The sequence below is a fragment of the Mustela nigripes genome, chromosome 2 (assembly GCF_022355385.1).
Source record: "Mustela nigripes isolate SB6536 chromosome 2, MUSNIG.SB6536, whole genome shotgun sequence".
In the NCBI taxonomy this organism is placed as follows: Eukaryota; Metazoa; Chordata; class Mammalia; order Carnivora; family Mustelidae; genus Mustela; species Mustela nigripes.
Window position 1 is genome coordinate 201,356,593 of NC_081558.1, and position 19,663 is coordinate 201,376,255.

The following is a 19,663-nucleotide window of genomic DNA, read 5'->3' on the forward strand; positions in this document are numbered from 1 at the left end:
GTATGAAGATGGCTGCCATCATGACACTGGGGAAAAAATATAACACAAACGACTGGCACACAGACAAGACAGAAATACATGAAAACATTTCCTAATTGTCACTTCCATGCAGAGAACGCTTCAAAGTCATTATAGTCAGGGGGCACCTAGATGGCTCAGTCCATTAAGCGTCCTGCTTGAGATTCTCTCTCTCCCTCTGCCCCTCCCCACCATGGTCTCTCTCTCTCTATTAAATACATAAATCAATAAATCTTAAAAAAAAAGGATGTTGTCTAATAGGAGATTTAGAATAAGTATCTATAAAGACACCAAAAAATCTCAGAATTACAAAGAAATCTTTTGTAATTTGTCTCTCATCTTTTAGCACATTTCAGTTCTTGCTAAGTAGGAGCTCCTGAGTTTTTCAGGACCTAAGCCTTTTTAAAATTTCTTTAAAAAGATTTTATTTATTTATTTGACAGAGAGAAAGAGGGAGAGATTGAGCACAAGCAGGGGAAGCAGCAGGCAGAGATAGAGGAAGAAGCAGGCTCTCCGCTGAGCAGGGAGTCCAACGTGGGACTCAATCCCAGGACCCTGGGATCATGACCTGAGCTGAAAGCAGTTGCTTAAGCAACACAGGTGCCCAGGAAGCTTTATTTTAAACAGAAATTCCTATCTAGCCTTTAGTTTAACTGTACAGGAGCTTGCTTAAGGCTAAATGCTCTACAGATTGCAGACAATGTTGGCTAGTCAGGCAGTATCACTGTCTTCTCTCCATCTAGGAAGTAGAATCCTGACAGTTACAAAAAGGAAGGCTCAGATCACATTTAGCTCATCTTTCGTGAGGCTGTAAGTTGCCTTAATATGAGCTCTGAGAAAGTATGAAGTCAGAAGCACAGGTAGAGGTCTAGATTTTTAAATAGTGATAATTTAATTTGAGGAAGTACTTGAGTTTGGTAGTGATCCATTGTCTGATACAACTCTGGAGAGGAATTTCACATTTCTCAGGGGGTATGGGGGGTGGCAGAGGGATAACTCCAGGTGCAGGAACCAGCTTGAGCCTGGTGGACTCCCATCAGTGAAGGCAGGTTGACAGTCTAGAGGGATGAAGGCAGCTGGCAGTCGCAGGCAAGTGCCAGGAGAAGAGAGTTGCCCAGATGTACATGCAATGCCCCTTGAGAAGTAGCTAAGTAATAATGATCAGGGTATGCAAGTAAAAGAACCCAACCAAGGCCGCGGGGAAGGAAAAACCCATCCAAAAGGACTAGAGGCAACAGTGCCTGGTGTTCACACAGGTCAGAAGTAGCACCTGCTCTCACCATCCAGACAGGAAAACATGAATACCAGTACTCATGGTAGATTACTTGGTAGGATCCTAACCCTCCATATTGGAGAATAAGGAGCCATAAGCTGATAACCACTCTGATCCCACCGAACAAATCTTAAAAGCAAAACCTGAAAGGATCAAACTGTTTCTGAGTAATTTAACAACACTGCAGAACAAAGCTCAAGAAGAGAGGTATATAAAAGTACCCAGCACTCAATAAGGTAAAGTTCACAGTGTCTAACAGCCAATAAAAAACTATTAGGTATGAAATGAAGGAAAATATCACATATAATGAAAAAAAAAATCAATCAAAATCGACCCAAAGCTGACATAGCTGTTAGAGGTTGCAACCAAAGGTATTACAAGTTACTATATATAATGCATTCCACAGGTTCAAACACTTAATAAACTTCTAGATATGAAATGCACGAGATGAAAAACAGCCAGATGGGGGTACCAGCTGATTGAAATCCCTATGGCACATCATAATCAAATTACTCAAAACTGGTGAGAAAGAGAAAATCTTCAGAGCAGCAGGGCTTAAAAAAAGAAGATAGAGGGCGCCTGGGAGGCTCAGTCAGTTAAGGATCAGACTTCTGATTTTGACTCAGGTTACATCTCAGGGTCATGAGATTGAGGCCTGTATTGGTCTCTGTGCTGGGTATGGAGTCTGCTCAGGAGTCTCTCTCATCCTCTGCCCACTTCCCCCCTCTCTTAAAAAAAATAATAAAAAAGATATATTATTTACAGAGACAAAGGATAAAAGTATTCTTATTGGAAACTACGCAAGTAAGACAATGGAACACCATCATTAAAGTGGCTGAAGAAGAAAACTTCATCCTAAAATTCTATACCCAGCAGAAATGTCTATCAAAAACGTAGGTGAAATATAGATCTTTTCAGATATACCCAAGCAAAAGAATTCTTTCCCAATCTACATGTATTAAAAAATTTTTTAAAGGAAGTCCTCTGGATAGAAAGAAAACAATTCCAGACAGATCTATACAAGGAATAAAGGGCACCAGAAATGGTAATTATTTTTTTATTATGTAAAACTCTTTAAAAGATAACTTATTGTTTGAAAGAAAACTAATAATAATGTAGTATCGAAAACGTATGATAACAACAGCACAAAGATTGGGAAAAAGGAAAATGGAAGAATTCGAGTATGAGTGTCTTCTAATATACCTGAAATGGCATAATATCACTTTTACTGGTATAATATTGTGAACTATTAGAAACATTTTCTAAAACCCTATGGCAAACAAAACACAGAGTGTTACAGCTAAAAACCCTACAAAGAGCACAAAAGAAAATCATAAAAAACATTCTATTAGCCCAAATTTGGCCAAAAAAAAAAAGAAGAAGAAAAAGGGGACAAAGAACAGATGGGACAAACAGGAAACAGAGCAAGATGGCAGATTTAGGTGTAACTGTATCAGTAAGTTCATGAAGTGTTCTTCTCAATTAAAAGGCAAGGTTCAACTGTATGCCGCCTATAGGAAATGCACATCAAATATAAAGACAGATAGGTTAAACAAAAGCACAAGGATGGAAAAATGATATGCTAGGATAACATTGATCAAAATAAAGCTGAAATAGCTTCACTATTAGACAGAGTAATTTCAGAACAAAACACATGACCTGGGAGAAGCAGGGCATTTCATAATGAGAAACAGCGGGGTGAAGCGGGGACGTAACAACTCTGAATGTTTACGCACCGAAAAACAAAGCCTCAAAATACAAAAAGCAAAACCTGACAGCCTCACACGAGAAAATGTCAGACTTTACTATCAATTCCTTAGTAACGGATAGAACAGACAGACAAAATGCACACACGCTGGTGCTCAGAATGTTCCTGCTGTCTGAAGTAAACTCTCCCACGAAGGCTCATTGAAGAGATACGCGTGCATTTGCTTGCTAAGCCTTCCTGGGCGTTTATTGCTGAAAACCTTGTGGGCCTCCTGATGCCTCTTGACATGAGTGGACGCCATGACTGACGAGGGCTTTCCCCTCAGAGACTCTGGAGGCTGGTCTGAGCAGGAAACTTGAGTTCTAGCTCCTGTTATGACTTTAAAAATCCTGATACCTTGGCCAAAATCCCAACTTCCCGTGACGCTTGGTTATAGGTCATTAGACAGGGAAGCTGGCCTTGGGTACATATAGACCTCCTGCCACCCGTCGTGTGTGTGCGGTGCCCTAGGGGAGCCGGGAGACCTACCCGAGGGGGCACGGCCTGCAGAGCAGTGATGTAATTCTCCAGAGCCAGGCGGCGGCGGTCGTTGAGCATGGCTTCCACGCGGGCCATGTGCGTCTCCACCAGCTGCTGCCTCTCGTTGGCGGCTTCCTGCTCCAGAGACTCCACTTTCTCCTGGAAGTGCTGTCGTTGCAAACACACGTCAGTTGGGGACGGAACAAGGAGGACGGGGCAGCAGAGGCAACTGCTTCCAACTGGGCATCGTATGTCATTTCACTCAGAGATTTATAGTCCTTCCCACTTTTTGACTAATTCACCGTGTTTTATGGGCTTCCTCCCTTTCCTGTCCTCCATCTCCCGACCTGATTTCTCACCGTAAATCACTATTTTATCTTTAGTCCCCGAAGACGGATTTGACGAACCATAATACAGGATAAATTTCTGTGTTCCTAAAACTCTGAATTCCATGGCAGATAAAAAGAATTCCTCTTACTCGAAGTACTTTAATTTCAGAAAACGGCCAGGAGACTCTCACCGTTTCCTCGAAGGTAGTTTTGAGAGGAGTTCCTGTCACAAATTCTAATCATGATGTAATTTTTGCCAGAGGAAGAAGCAGCAGCAGATTTTGGCCATCAGAAAGATATATTATTGATACAAAGCAGGCGGCAAATAACAATAGGAGTTTTATGGAAATGAATTGTAACTTGGGCTAATTAAAAGCCAAATAGAAGAAAAAAATTTAAGAAACTGAATTACTGGACAATTATGAGCCACAGACCAGATTGATGGGACTATGAACAACCCCCCGGGGAATACGACCATTCATCCAGAGATGCTGGGAAATGTGTAGGCCTGTGCTGCTGGGTAAACTAGCCCGGGTTTTACCTGAATAACTGCTTTCTTGTCGGCTTTAGGCAAGTTCTTTGCCTGTCGCTCTGCCTCTTCCCATTCTCGCATGACCTACAAAATGAAAAAACATTTGAATTCATAATCATCAGTTCTCCCCCCGCCAATTTATATTTAATGAGAGATTATTTCCTTTCTGTACTTGACATTTTAAACATTTTAAAAAATAATCACATTCCAGTCCTATCTCAAAATGGTTTATCTGACCTCCCACTAAGATGGAAATCATCTACCGTAGCAGAATATTAAACACAGGGCTCACATTTATTGAAGGAATATGGCCCTTTGAAACAAAGTTGGTCTTTTTTGCTCTTCCTCAGGAATGGCTGGAAGTCATTTTATTTGATGTGCGCAAATGTCAACGACTCATAAAAGGCATATATATATATGTATTTATTTATTGAACAAAGATTTCCTCCATTAAACTGAGTGCATTTTTAGTCTTTTGTGAAAGTAAGTTATAAAATTTAAAACTGTATTTTTCAAACAGTAAAGTGGGGGAAGGCATGAACATTTTATGCGTGCGTGCGCACGCCGTGAACATACTACCAAAAAGACGTTACACGATGGAGGAAGGAAAAGAAGGCTTCCAGTGTCACAATTCCTCGGAGCCACCCACTGACGGGTAATGAGGGTCTTTTGCTCACCCACCACCATCATGCATGGCAAAGAATACCCGAAGTACCTCCAGAAATTCCAAGAGAGTACACATTATAATGTTCTGAACGTAGCCAAACATATTTTTGGCAAGTTATGCTAATTTAGTAACCAGGCTAATCTGCTTGGTAGGAAGAGAAAGCTTCCTCTTCTCATCCTTGAAGTACACCCAGGATTATTACCCTGAGAGAGGTTCGTTCATTGACTTGAATGCAAAGAGGAGAAGTCTGCAGCTGCCTGTTGTTGAAATGAAATGATACTAGATTCTTAACCACCTATGGCTGCCTTTCCTTTTCAAGTGTACTACTCTGCTGTCAAGCAGAGCTTTTCTAAGTGCAACTCGTAACGAGCCAGGTGAAATAAAGAACGGGAAGATCAAGGAAGCAAAGTAATGATCTACTGACAGATGCGTACTTGCATATTTTGTAGACACACAAAGCATAAAAGAACCTGATTTCTGTTCCATAAGAGCCTATTATTTATAGGTATTTATTCTACAAGGAATCGATTTTTCTGACATCAAGATTAAAAAAGAGAGAGAGATAGACCTGGATAAAAAACTAGTGATGGAGAATTTCTATGAGATAATAACTTATCAAATCACTGAGTGGGCTTTTATTTAGGTATTTTATACTCTAGCATTAATTTGCTGTGTACGATACAAGACTAGCTTCCTTGTGGTCTCTATAAAAATTATGGAGAAAATAGAGTGAAGTGAATTTTCTACTATTGTTGAAGAACATGTAAAAAAATAACCTGAAAAGGTCACAACAAGATTAGAACAAATGCCCCACTGCTATGAATAAGAGAATACAAAAGAAAAGAAACATTATCCCAGATGCCTCAGTGTCTCTAAGAGTTAATGAAGGGCAGCCGTAGGGAGGGGACTACGGAAGGACTACCTTTGCTTTATGGATAAGGCTTGCAGCTTGCAATAAAAATATGTCAATTTCCTGCTCTGAGAATATTCACAGTGGCAGTGCTCTACTACGAACTCTTCAGGCAAGGAATCTCAAAGTTAGTTGAGAGAGAAGACAAATGTCTGACTGGACTTTGAAAACTGATCTCCTTGTATATCTTTACATTTCTACCATTCCACCTTGCACGTTCAGAACCTGGCCTGTAAACTGTGAGCTGGGGAACTACAGGGAATAATTATATTTATTTAGCTAATAAACTGAAAATTAACATTGGTATAAAATGAAACCGAATTTGATTTTTAGAGGAATTTAACAATATCCTATACAAATAAAACGATTCACTGATACCATCACCCTAGGCCTACTTAATGCAAGGTAAGCATACACCGTAGGCTCAACGTCTCTCTGAACAATGGCTACCACTGAGGTGTCCCAGTAATAGATAACATTACTGCAGATTGGTTACATAGCAGACTCTGTATTAAGTGCTTTATAAAATCTGTGGGATTAGTCATGGTGATCTCCATTTATGGACCAGATTAAGTCACCTGCTCAAGGTCACGGAGAAAAAAGAAAAATGGAGAATAAAGGATATAAACCAAGATCTTTGTGGCTCTAAGGACCATGCTTTTATCCTCTACTGCCCAATTTGCCATTATAAAACATAAAAATTACATATATATCATATATATGATTTATATAAGTTATATTCTTATATAGCTAATTATATAAATGTCTAGTTATATATAATATATAAATATACATACAAGTATATATAAATTACATATATAATTATATAAAAATTGTTCAAGAGCAAATTCAATGGGTGAGCTAAGTTTTCTCGTATTTGGTGACAGGAAAAGGACTATTCCTAAGATATTGATGTTTAACCCACTGAGCCACCCAGGCGCCCCTGTGTTTTTTCCAATGAAAAATCCTGCTTTCCAGAATTGCCTTCAGGTGAAATCTTACTATTCCATTCTACCTAGCTGCTTAGTTCAACTTGCTTTTAGGTTTTCATCATGGCCAAAAACTACTATTGCACATTATACTCTACAGCTAAAGTATTTTAGCTTTTCTCTTCCCTTGTTATGACTCCAAAATAAATTCAAGCATCATGGATCACGGTCGCTCCTCTTAAAAAAAAAAAAAAGTAATTGTGTCTTTCCAGATACATTAAATAGTTCTTTTAAGTTAATTTAATTAATTTATTTTTTTAAAAAGATTTTATTTATTTATTTGACAGGCAGAGATCACCAAGTAGGCAGGCAGGCAGGCAGAGAGAGGGAAGCAGGCTTCCCGCTGAGCAGAGAGCCTGATGGCGGGGCTCGATCCCAGGACCCTGAGATCATGGCCTGAGCTGAAGGCAGAGACTTTAACCCACTGAGCCACCCAGGCGCCCCTAAACAGTTCTTTTTAAAATATAGGTTTTCATAAGAGACTCTTAACCTCAGGAAACAAACTGAGGGTTGCTGGGGGGTGGGGTAGGAGGGGTGGGGTGGCAGGGTCATGGACACTGGGGAGGGCGTGTGCTATGCTGAGTGCTGTGAATTGCGTAAGACTGATGATTCACAAACCTCTACCCCCTGAAGCAAGTAATATATGATAGGTTTATAAAAAATAAAATATAGGTTTTACATATTCAAGTATAGTGGGGTCAACAGATCAGGGGACAGATGCCATTGAAAAGATTGTTACTCACATACAGTTCCCGAGAGGAGCGGCAAGCCATGCCATGCCACTGAGGAAGGAAGGGGGGAACCCCAGGGTGGGTTGTTAAGACAGAGGAAGTGAGGGGAAAATCTAGCCAGGAGTCTCTGGTTTCCTCAGGAAGGAATGGGTGAGTCAGGGTAAACAGGTGAAGCAGGCTTAGATTTGGGCAGTTCAACAATTTTGATATATGGGCATGAGGGTTTTCCCTAGCTATCTATTACCTAGCCTGGAAGTGAACAGGGCAGGTGGATAGTGGGTCAGAGAGTAGGAGCAAAATGAAGAAGGTATCTGGTAGAAATGGACTTTGGAGAGGTTGGCTTGATTATGAAAAGTGTGCCCGAAGGCTAGTCATTTGCTACCTCTAGGAACTGGCTAACCCCGGGAGAAGCAGTCTCCCTAGAGTTGGTAAGGCCCCAGATGTTAAAATTCCGGAGAGTATAGAAAATTAAAGCCCATGACTAATGCCATCTTCTAAAGACTTCCTGTGATCTTAGAAAATACATAGCAGACTAACCCATGGGTCCTATTAAGAAAACTTTAAGTATTTCTGCTAAATATTACCAAAATCAGTAATACTTTCTGATATTTACTATAGAATATTAACACCAAAAAAAGGGAATGGTTGACTTTGACCTGAGAGATTTCCTCATTCACTCACTTATGTTTCCTTAAATTTGACTTTTCCTATGGTTTTCATACTCTGAATTGTAGGCTTCAAGTTAGGCAGTAACTGACAAGGAAGTGCTGATATATATATTTGCTGAATGAATGAATGAAGCATCTGAGAAAGGGCTAAAAATTATTATTTATCGTTAATAAATACAATATCCAGCACCAGGTACAGCCATATCAGAAATTATAACTGATATTCAGTAGATATAAATTAGCCAGGTTTTGAACAAATTTTTCAATTTGTTTCATAAAGAATCTGCTAAACAACAAACAAGCCATGGTTTGCCACACAATGTGGTGAAAAGAACACTGCACCGGGAGCAAGAAAGCTTCTAGTGCCAAATGTCATCTCTTGTGTTCCTTGCATTGCTTTGCTGTCGAGTGCAAAACCCGTCTTGAACTGCTGCTACATTATCGATCGTTTACAAAACAAGGTGACATGATCATTATGGTTCACATTGCTTTTAGGTTCCCCTGGTCCTATGAATTGGCTTTGGAAGAAGTGTGAGATTCAAAGGTATAACACTTTGGCATCTAATAAAAAAAAATTCATCTTTACTAACAGATCATTTTAAGGGATTTTAACGTACAACATCATGGTTACAGGGCTATGTATATACAAAGTAATAAAACCAGAGAGAATGCTGCAGACATAATTTAATTTGTGCTTATGAATTCCTGCTTTACTTAGTGGGACTGGATCTCTCCTAAGTGGCATGCTCTCCTAAGGAGGATTCTAAACACCCCAAACCATATCTTTAGAGCAAACATATAAAACTAAGACTTTATGCCTTTAAAGATCTGGTTAAAATTAAAGGCCCTTTCGGCCCCTAGCCATTCATTCATCAGCCACAGAGCCCCTACGGAAACTCCAAGGCAGAGGCCAGGCCCAAATTTCCCCTTCATTGTAAACTAAAGGACGGAAAAGTCCCTTTACCTGGGACATTCGCTCACGGTGCTTGGCTTCCAGCCTCTCTTTGGCTTTCTGGAAATGGGCGTGTTCATTCTCATCTCCAGGTGTCTCAAGATACTTGTCAACGGCGTCAGGGGTGCTGGCTGCTGTTGTAGGAACTATAAAGTAGAAGGAGGTTTGAGAAGAGAAATAGAATATCCAATCGTTTCAAAGAAAGCTGTATTTTCTGCTTACTACAGGACAAAGAATTTAGTAGAGAAGCACATACAAGAAGTTAATGCTATTTAAGAGAACACCATGAGACATTTCACAGCACAGTACAAATGTTTCCCATCTTTCAAGTATAGGGTGAAGGAAAATCTATAAAACAGTTCATTTTGCGAGTGTAGTGTTATATTTAAAATTCTCTGCAAAACAGGCATGCACAGAGCAAAACCAGTGTTTAATACATTTTGTCCCAGATCCCTATACCTTGCTAAATTAACTTCTGTAATCTTCAAAGTAAAATATGTTATCAATATCATACCTCATGATTCCTACAGAAAGTGAAGAAATCTCCAAATCAGTCGATTGCAGAATAATCACACCAGAGAGTAAAGGTAAATTCTACACGAGGTATTTCCGATAGCTTAACTTCAAAGCCACCTTTTGTGACAAAGTGTTTCAAACACTATCCCAAACCCCATAAATGTCAATAAGTGTGTTGCTGAAATCACAAAAGGATTCTTTCCTCCTTCACAAAATTTGACAACAGCCAGCCAATTCATTATACTAGTTGTCAAAAAGAAAGTGATTTCTATTTTGAATTCAACTAAAACTGCCAAGCAATATGACTGAGTTGCAACATATACTGCTAAATTACATGGAAACACAAATATTCATAAAATTGAAGAGCGTACTACAAAACAAAAATATTTTAATTCATGAGCCGAGTGAATTTTAATGCCTTATACAGTGTTCCAAAAGATTAGTAAAGATTAGTGAGAATTCAGAGCATTTATGGGCTTACAAGAAAAAAAAAAAAAGACTCTGATTTAAAGAATAGAATTACGGGGGTGCCTGGGTGGCTCAGTGGGTTAAGCCACTGCCTTCGGCTCAGGTCATGATCCCAGGGTCCTGGGATCGAGCCCAGCATCGGGCTCTCTGCTCAGCAGGGAGCCTGCTTCCTCCTCTCTCTCTGCCTACCTGTGATCTCTCTCTGTCAAATAAATAATAAATAAAATCTTAAAAAAAAAAAAAAAAAAGAATAGAATTATGTTCAACCAAAACAGTGAAATTAGGTGTTTTCACTATGTTTTCAGGTCAAATCAACTCAAGTATTTTATTCAAAAGATTATTCAAATATCACTAGTGTTCTGCATATTTTTCATCACCGATTTTACCTAATTATTGACTACTATCTTTGAGATATGATATCCCAAAAAGGACTTAAATGAGAAGTATTTATGGCTAAATCATTTTGAAACAAAGTTCTTCTTAAATTAAATTTTATTTTTTTGCCAGAGAGAGAGAGAGAGAGTGAGCGAGAGAGTGAGCGCGCATAAGCAGGGGGAGCCGCAGGCAGAAGGAGAAGTAGGCTCCCAGCTGAGCAAGGAGCCTGATGCAGGACTCGATCACAGAACTCTGGGATCATGACCTGAGCCAAAGGCAGACTCTTAACTGACTGAACCACCCAGGCATCCCTTAAAACGAAATTTTAAGATGTTTCCTACTGAGAAATAACCTGGAATCTTCACAGTCCAAAGGCTTCAGGATTTCAACCAAAACCAGAAGCTTGTTTGTTTCTAAGTAAGATCTTTAATTTAATTTTTTATAATTTTTATTTTTATTTTTATTTTTTTAAGATTTTGTTTTGACAGAGATCACAAGTAGGCAGAGAGCAGGTAGAGAGAGAGGAGGAAGCAGGCTCTCCGCTGAGCAGAGAGCCTGATGTGGGGCTCGATCCCAGGTCCCCGAGATCATGACCTGAGCTAAGGGTAGAGGCTTTAGCCCACTGAGCCACCCAGGCACCTCAGATCTTTAATTTTAAAGGGGGATATTTGCTCAGATTTGTTCCCTTGCTCTTGAGTCACTATGTAATTATTATTATTTTTTTAAAAATAAGAGCAATTTAGGTATCTAAACAGAGATTGCTCTCAAGTAGAAGGAAGGAGGCAGAGCGTATGCCTGGGGTTATTTTTCAAAATACTTGTGTGTTCAGCCCTTCGCCTCCACCAGGGGATTGACTGTGAGTCAACAGGTCTGGGGCCTGTACAGGGCAATACAGATTAAAATGCATCTGTCCCCACCTCCTGGATAATAGATGAGGGAGAAGGTACTTCAGCAGAGGAAGGGGAAAAGCCTCATGAGCTTTGCAATGAGGCACACCCTGCTTTCAGTCTTTCTTAGACTAGCTGTGACCCTGCTTCCTCGCCGAACAGGCCAGCAGCCTAGGTGCCCGCGGAAAACGAGATGCCACCCACGTGTTCAGGTTAGTGCCCTCCTCTCTCCTTTCGCTCATCACATGTTGTTCAAATTTTAGAACTTAGGCAACCCATAGGAAAAATGAGCTTTTATTTCGCATCCACTAAAAAGGAATGACACACAGGACCATGAGGTACCACACACAGGAAAAGGAATATATATTTTTCTAAAAGACCTTCGGCATAACCCCCATAGAAGGCCCACAAATGCTTGAAAAGGAGTCCTTAATTTTTAAGACTGAGAAGTAATTTTCAATTTAAAATCCTTTTTTTGTAAAAAAAAAAAGGAAATCAAAGGCAAGTGTTTTTCTGCATAAATTCAAGCAAATCAATATGCAAGTATATTTAACTTCATCAATGTTCCCCACTTGATATGGAAGCGATGTTTAGCATTTTAAATGTGCTTCCCGGGGTTTTAATCGTTTTTTTCATCTTTGTGGGTACAGCTTAAACACGAACACGTTAAAGTTCTTTTGGCACAGCACAATCCGGCAGCATGACAGAATTAGGCAGACCCTATTTTCCATTTTGAATAAATGAAAATGTATGACTGTTTGGGGTTCTTTTCGCCGATCAAGATAGCCGTCCGGCTGTTAAGTGTCATAGCCATAACATACCATCCCCTTCAAAAACTGGAATTATTGAAGTTACTACATAAGTAGGAAAGTTCTCCACCCAACGTTTATGGTTGGCAGACTGTACGTTTTTCTCCAGTCCTTATGATTTGCAAACACTGTCTCCTGTTTTATGGAAAGGAGATAACGCTGAAATCTGAGTCAGTATAATCCCATTAACCTATGTTAAACTGTAGCTTTGTAATATTAAGAAAAAAAGAATATTAGAGAAATAAGCATGCAAGGTATACTTAATAGGATTAAGGATATTTCAAGTATTAAACCTTCTTTTTAGGGATGTGGAAATAAATATAAATACTGTATTACGGATTTATTCCATTTAATCCATTATTTCTCTTTGAGTAAATCCTTGTAAGTGGCCCTTGTTACTGCCTTTCGTTGAAGACTTTGAAGGAGCTGTCTCTCTTTTAATCTTTAATTCAAGCATTTTAGCCACTCATACTAAAGCTCCATCTCAATTAGCCTGAGTGAAGTTCTCCTGTATGCCCACCAACCAGCAAACCAGATCACTGTCTAGTCAAGGACAGAAGAAAGATGGTTCATCTTGATATCCGAAAATGAATTTAATATTTCATTATCACTACCCCGCAGCTGGTACGGAGGAAAGAGAGAACATTCTAAGGAAGAGTCTGTACAGAGAGCTCGGCTTTTGCATCTCTAATAACCCCACGCCATGATCACACCAGGAACAGCTGCTGGTTTGTGATAAAGTCCAGGGCAGGCCAGACGCATGATAACGAGGACAGTGGGCAGGAGCAGGACACCTGTGCCCTTTGTCCCTGCCTTTTTGAGGTGCTTCCTTTGGGAAGAGTGGCTCAAGGAACAACAGGGTACATTCCAAGGTGCAAAGGAATGGGAAGCTGTCTATCACAGGTCATTTAAATTACAGGTCATTTCAACAACGAAGAAAGTAGGAACAAGCTGGCCTTACGGAATTTACTTTGGTTGTGTTTTTTTAAGCTACCATCTAGCAATTCACCCTGCCCAGAGACCTCCGAGGCTCTTCAGAAACTGTGATCTCGGCTCACATTTCCAAGTCGGCCAAGTAATAACAGTCTGCCTGGATTAGGCTCTGCTGCATGAGGTGCGTTCCACGTGTCCTCATTCAATATGTGGGGGAGAGTAAAACTCACCCCATTACATCTACTGTGCATTTAACATAACTCCTCCTATCTCTGACCCACAAATATGTCTGAATTTAGGATTAGGTAAACCATGAATGAGGCTTATAAAGTTAATATTTAGAGCAGAAAAGGGCAAATCCATCGATATGTCTAGGGCACTGGAAAGTATTTGCTTTTGTTAATGAGCACCATGAATTGGCAAAAAAATATGCTTCGCTATGATATCTGTCGACCTATTTTCTATCCAATAGCTGTTCCTACTCCGAATGCTGTCTGACAAATGACTTCCACCCAACGTTTCAGCACAAGTAGGGTTCTGAGGCAGGGGCCTGGTGAAAGATCCCACAGAGCGTGAACCTGGATGATCTTTTAGCCTTTGACCCCTGTTCCGATAGGCTCATCTGCAAGCAAGTTCACTGGATATATTCCCCTTTCGCAGAAAACTAGGCTAAATGTTCAGGGTTAAACACCTTTAGCTCTGGGTTTTAACCTCTAGCTGCCACATCGTTAACAGCCCGGCACCATCACACACATGGGCTTTTACCTTTTCCAACGAACTTCATATGATTTTCTTAGTTTAGTCTCATATCGGCCTGGTAAAATATACCTTTCAATACCGAGAATGGGTGTCTACACGTAATACCAAATAAAGGCAAACGCTACAGAAAAGCAGTTCCAACTCACGGCACGTTACTGGCTCAAGGTGAACATTCTGGTTCCAAAGGTTCAGTGGATTCTAGATGACTAATACTTTCCATAGATGCTTCCTTCTTGCTTTTCTGCAACGGGGGAGGTCAGAGGTGTCTGAAAAGCTGAGATGGCAGCTCGGATGTAAACGGTGCCACCTTGGGTGTGTTTGTCCATTCCTTTATTTATACCACCCATACCCAATGTGAGGCACACGGGAGAAACCAATGAGCAAAACAGAGACAGCTGTTCTTACGGAATTATAGTCTAGTGAGAGAAACAATCAGTTCAAAAAAAAAAAAAAGATAAAAATAAGTCACCTTGTTAGAATGTGATTTGTATTATGAAGACAAAGAAAACCAGAACAGGGCTGGGAAGAATCACGAGAGCGGGGGAGGGGAGGTGGGGGTGGGCGAGGGGCCAGGCTGGGTCGAACTGAGAAGGTGTGTTTGGACAAAGGGCTGAAGCCCCACTCCCCGTCAGCCCCGGGGGAGAATACAGCGGCGAGACACAGAAACTAGCAAAAAGGCCCTAAGAGGTGAGTGTGCCTGGAGAATTCTAGGACAAGCAAGGTCAGTGTGGCCAGAGCTGAAGGAGAAAGGGAGTGTGAAGCGTGAGAGGCAGAAAGGAAATGAGGGACAGATCAGATGAGGGCTGTGGGGAGACAATGCAAGTTGTTGTGAGGCGGGGGGAAAGATATGACTGGATGCTTTCGGACGGTCGCAGTTTGCTGAGGGATAAAGCAGAAGAGAGTGAGGGGTTCTCGTAGAACTTTCCTCCCCCCGCACTCCGAGACACAAGACGAATCACAGATTCGCTTCTTTCTCTCATCGCAAAGTGCTATTACCTAGGTGACCAGATACTAAGGAAGACATTCTTCACACATGTGTGAGGGTTCTTTCCAGTTTTAAGAAGTTTGCACCAATGCAGGTCACAGCGTTTCTACTTCACATTGTAATCTCTTAGTACCTGTCAGAGCTCTCTCTCTCTTTTTTAAAATTTTATTTATTTATTTGACGAAGAGAGAGAGAGAGAGCACAAGTAGGCAGAGAGACAGGCAGAGGGGGGAGGGAGGAAGCAGGCTCCCTGCTGAGCAGAGAGCCCGCTTCAGGGCTCCATCCCAGGACCCTGATACCATGACCTGAGCCGAAGGCAGAGGCTTTAACCCACTGAACCACCCAGGCATCTCTCTCTCTCTCTCTCTTTTTTTTAAGGTGGGTGGAGGGTTTGTGTGTACATATTTGCTTTCAGTTTATTATTTATTTATTTATTCTTTCCTTTTTGGGGGGTGCGGGGGGGAGAGAGAGAGAAATAGAAAATGCCCCATGCAGGAATTGGGGGGAGAGGGAGACAGAGAATCCCAAGCAGGATCCACACCCAGCACGGAGCACCCCAGGGCGGGGCTTGATCTCACAACCCTGAGTTCATGACCTGAGCTGGAAATCAAGAGCTTAACCGCCTGAGCCACCCAGGGGCCCCCTTGCTTTGAGTTGCTTTGAACCCCAGTGCTGTCCCCAATGTTCTCATAACAAAACATAACCACCATCACTGGGGATGTGATGTCAATGAAGTATTTCCCTTCCAGCATTTTCCCCTGAGAACACTATACTTTTTAGGAAAGTTACTTCAAAAGGAAGTAACTGCACAAAAATCACTCCCTTTGCCTCTTTGGAGGACCTCTGTAGGAGACACATGATCAATTTCAGCCAATAAATCAAAGTTTATGCCACGTTTTTAGTTCATTTCAGTTCTGACTGTATCACTATGCAGTTCTCCATTTCATGACAGGCAACAACAATGTGGAGTCGAAACACTACAGGCATCGAGAAAAACGGCCCCTATCATTTTGATATTTGCTTGATTCCTCAACCTCGAGGAGAAGCATAATGTTAGAGTCAAGAAGGGCTTAGGATACAAAAGGAGTGATAACCTCACCTTCAAACAGTAACGAGCTGGACGACTTCCACCAGGCCACGGGGCAGAATGTTTCCCCCAACAGAGGCCTGTGAATGGCATTGAGCCAATATACTACTGTTAGACTCTAACAAGAAAATGTGGTTAGTCTCCTTTCGTCAGGAGAAAGGCAATTTATCTCTACAGCGCTGACAAGAGAAAATGAAAGTAAATTAAGACCCATACCAGTCACTGCTTTATCATCGGCAACGCGATTTTACACAGAGCCCGCAACGGGGTGACTTGAAACGGCTGTGAGCATATTCGAGGTGGCAAAGAGGCTCATTCACAGAGAGGTGAAATATGAACCTATAAATAAAGATTTTAGGTGGAAATTTAATCTGGAAACAAGGAAGAGCTTGCAGATGGCCACCCTGACGTTAACGAAAAGGAAAAAAAAAAGTCTTTCCATTTCCATAATTCTAAAATAACTAAAGTCCCAACCATGTTCTGAACTCAAATGTGTATCGCAACCACCAAGTCCAAGTGAAAGAAGCCACTTGTAATGTGAAAATACCGTGTGTGACCCTTAAATATGGGCCTAGACCCTCTAAACACAGGAAAGAACAAAGAACAAAAGCTCTTCTCTCCCCGCCACACCCTCACTTCAGGTTTGTGTGTTTTTTTTTTTTTTTTTTAATATTTCATTTATTTATTTGACACAGAGAGAGAGAGCATAAGCAGGCAGACAGGCAGGCAGAGGGAGAGGGAGAAGCAGGCTCTCTGCTGAGCAGGGAGCCTGATGGGGGCTCGATCCCGGGACCTTGGAATCAGGACCTGAACTAATGGCAGCCGCTTACCCAACTGGGTGACTCAGTTTTTAGAGCCAATGGGATCAATGTTTGCAGACGGTCCGTGCGTATGTCCTGCGGACATAAGGTAATAAAAATGTGGCTCAACACTCAACAGAGGGGTTCAAAAAGTCAGAATCTGCAGCATGATCTACTTTCAAAAAACTGCAGCAGGAAAAGTCAGATTGAGCTGTTAACCTCTGTGGAGGTCTTAAGGATAAAACCAATTTCATCAGGCTCTGGCCTTCCACACCAGTCTCTCCCTACAATTGTATGTTTTACTTTATATTTATTGTTCCTTAAGCCCATCACATGCCTGGGTCTCATCTCATCAATAAAGCTGTCAAGTTATTGGAAGCAGGGAACCTGGTCTGCTTGGCTCGTGTCCCTCAAAATACCCAACTTAGCACTAGCACCTCCTGAGCTCAGAAGCAACAGCTTTATTAACAGAGGTTATCATAATGATCTTCTTTTTGTAAATAATGTTTTTTGGAGCACAGCCCTGTATGCTTACCTACTGTATATAGCTGCTTTCATGCTACGATTCCAAGTTGGGTATGTATGACAGAGACCATACGGCCTGCAAAAAACCTGCAAAACCTAAAATATCGACTCTCTGGTCTATTATGGAAAACTTTTGCCAAACCTTTTATTAAACTACCTACACTTCTTTGGAAATAGCTGAAGAACAGAGTGCAATTATAATGAGCATTTTTTTACTGTTCTGAGTAAATGAGCTTTGATTTTTTTTTTTTTTTTTTAAATGCTGGTTTGCTGAGCAAATCGATTCCTGTCCATCTTAGGGATTTGTTCCTATGATAGTATGTATGATAGCTTGGAGGAAGAGGCCATTTTTCCATCTGCTCATTTCTCGATACCAAAGATGTGGCTTCTCCTATGTGTCAATCTAATAGATTTTACTGTCACTGAGGTGGTATGTAATTTAATGCACTTCCACATCTTTTTAATGATTTTAATTACCACTAATAATGCCTGGCAGTTTTATAAAAAAATCATAATTCCATTAGTACTCGAGAATGTGCTAACAGGAACTAATATTTGCTATTTCGCAATCGGAAGAACAAGTACAGCGTGACTGAGAACAATGGTTCAAATCTGGCCAAAAACTGAATGCCCGAGCGTTAGGACAGGATATGACAACTCTGGGGTGAAGGTGGCACATTCCATTCAAAGGCTGCACAGTGAGTTTGCAAACTGTGAGCTTCGCAGGCAGCAGCCTTAGAACTTGGAGATGGTGATTTGGCCTAATTTAAGATGTCCTCATTATTTTTGTATTCTGTGGAAGTATGTTAGTCTATTCTATCTCGACCATTTTGATGGGAGTAAAAAACAATCTTTTCCCTTTCTGGATTCTGCATGAGGCCCGATCTAGCCTTTGCAGAGACCCTAAGGCCATAAACATGATGCCAAGGTACATCCTAGATGCCAAGAGATCTGCGCGGTAAGGCCACGTGGCATCACCAAAGACGGCCGTTCTCTAGCATATGCTGGGATTCTGTGAAACGGGATAGGGGGCGGTGCATGGGGGAACCATCAACTTCCGACCCAGGGATTTATTTGCTGGGTTAGTTCCCCTAATAGCACTCACATTAGAGTAGAAAGACTACAAGACCTCTAACTACCCTACACTCAGCGTAGCAATATCTACCCTACCTTGTACACATTGAGAGCCAGGGTAGTGGTCTAACAACCTCATTAACATCTGTCAAGAACTGGAGGCTCCTGACATTCAACACATCCACAGGCCCTCAAGTTCATGGAAAGCATTCCTGTTTATACCAGCTTAGTTATATCTTTGAATCAGATGTTGGCTCACTTAGTCTAGATCAGAGGCTCTCAGTGGGGGGTAGGGGGGTGATTTTTACCTCTCCCTGCCCCAGGACACAATTTGGCAAAGTCTGGAGACAGATGAAGTCATTATAGTTGGGGTGGTATTACTGGGGTGGTAATACTGGCATTTTGTGGGTAGAGGCTAGAGACAATGCTAAACATTGTCCATACACAGGACAGCATCTGCAAGAATAAATTAGCCCCAAACGTCAGTAGTGTCAAGATTGAGAGACCTTGGTTTAGGTATGGTCTGTGTCACAACTCGCTGCAAAAAGAGAGCCGAAGATGGGTCATTTGTCGTTCTCTTTGGCCAGACCCTTTGGTGCCTTTAGCTGACTAAATCCGGCCTGATCCTTTGTGTGACATTAAATGCCATTAAGGAATCAGTCGGTTTGTCTTTTGAGATGCAATCTGATGGGAAGAACGCTAGGGAAAAAAAAAATCATTCTCTCTTGTTCACAACACAAACTAATCAATAAATATTTATAGACTGACCTAAGATTAGTTGTTGTTCACAAACACAAATGGGCAGACACCAGATTAATGTCAGAAACAACTCTGGTATCATTGGGTACTACATCTCCAACAGGAAAAAGATCTTACAAAGGATACAAATCCACAAGTTTATGAGTAAAATGAAATCTCTTAGCCTCTTATTTCTCTCTTTTTTAATCTGTGGTTTAGATCCTTATCTACAACAACAAAATTAAAAAAAAACAACAAAATTTAAAAAAAAAAAACCCACGTTCCTTAAAATTGCAATAACCAAAGTTGGTTTTTATAACACAGATTTAAAATCTAGAAATATATGATCATAATGTGTTTTTACAGGAACATGATTGCATTTATACTGTAGACCATTGCATATTTTCCCCA

At 41.0% G+C, this 19,663-nt stretch overlaps 1 protein-coding gene across 6 annotated transcripts in view; it reads right to left on the reverse strand.

Moving 5' to 3' along the window:
* APP (amyloid beta precursor protein) overlaps positions 1-19,663 on the reverse strand; it is a 262,344-nt gene that overhangs the window by 74,156 nt on the left and 168,525 nt on the right. For all 6 annotated transcript variants that reach the window (XM_059392200.1, XM_059392199.1, XM_059392198.1 and 3 more), the window contains 3 exons: positions 9,309-9,442; positions 4,389-4,463; positions 3,528-3,686 (listed from right to left, as the gene is read on the reverse strand). In XM_059392200.1, coding sequence (XP_059248183.1) covers positions 3,528-3,686; positions 4,389-4,463; positions 9,309-9,442 — 368 coding nt within the window. The remainder of the gene's footprint in view (positions 1-3,527; positions 3,687-4,388; positions 4,464-9,308; positions 9,443-19,663) is intronic.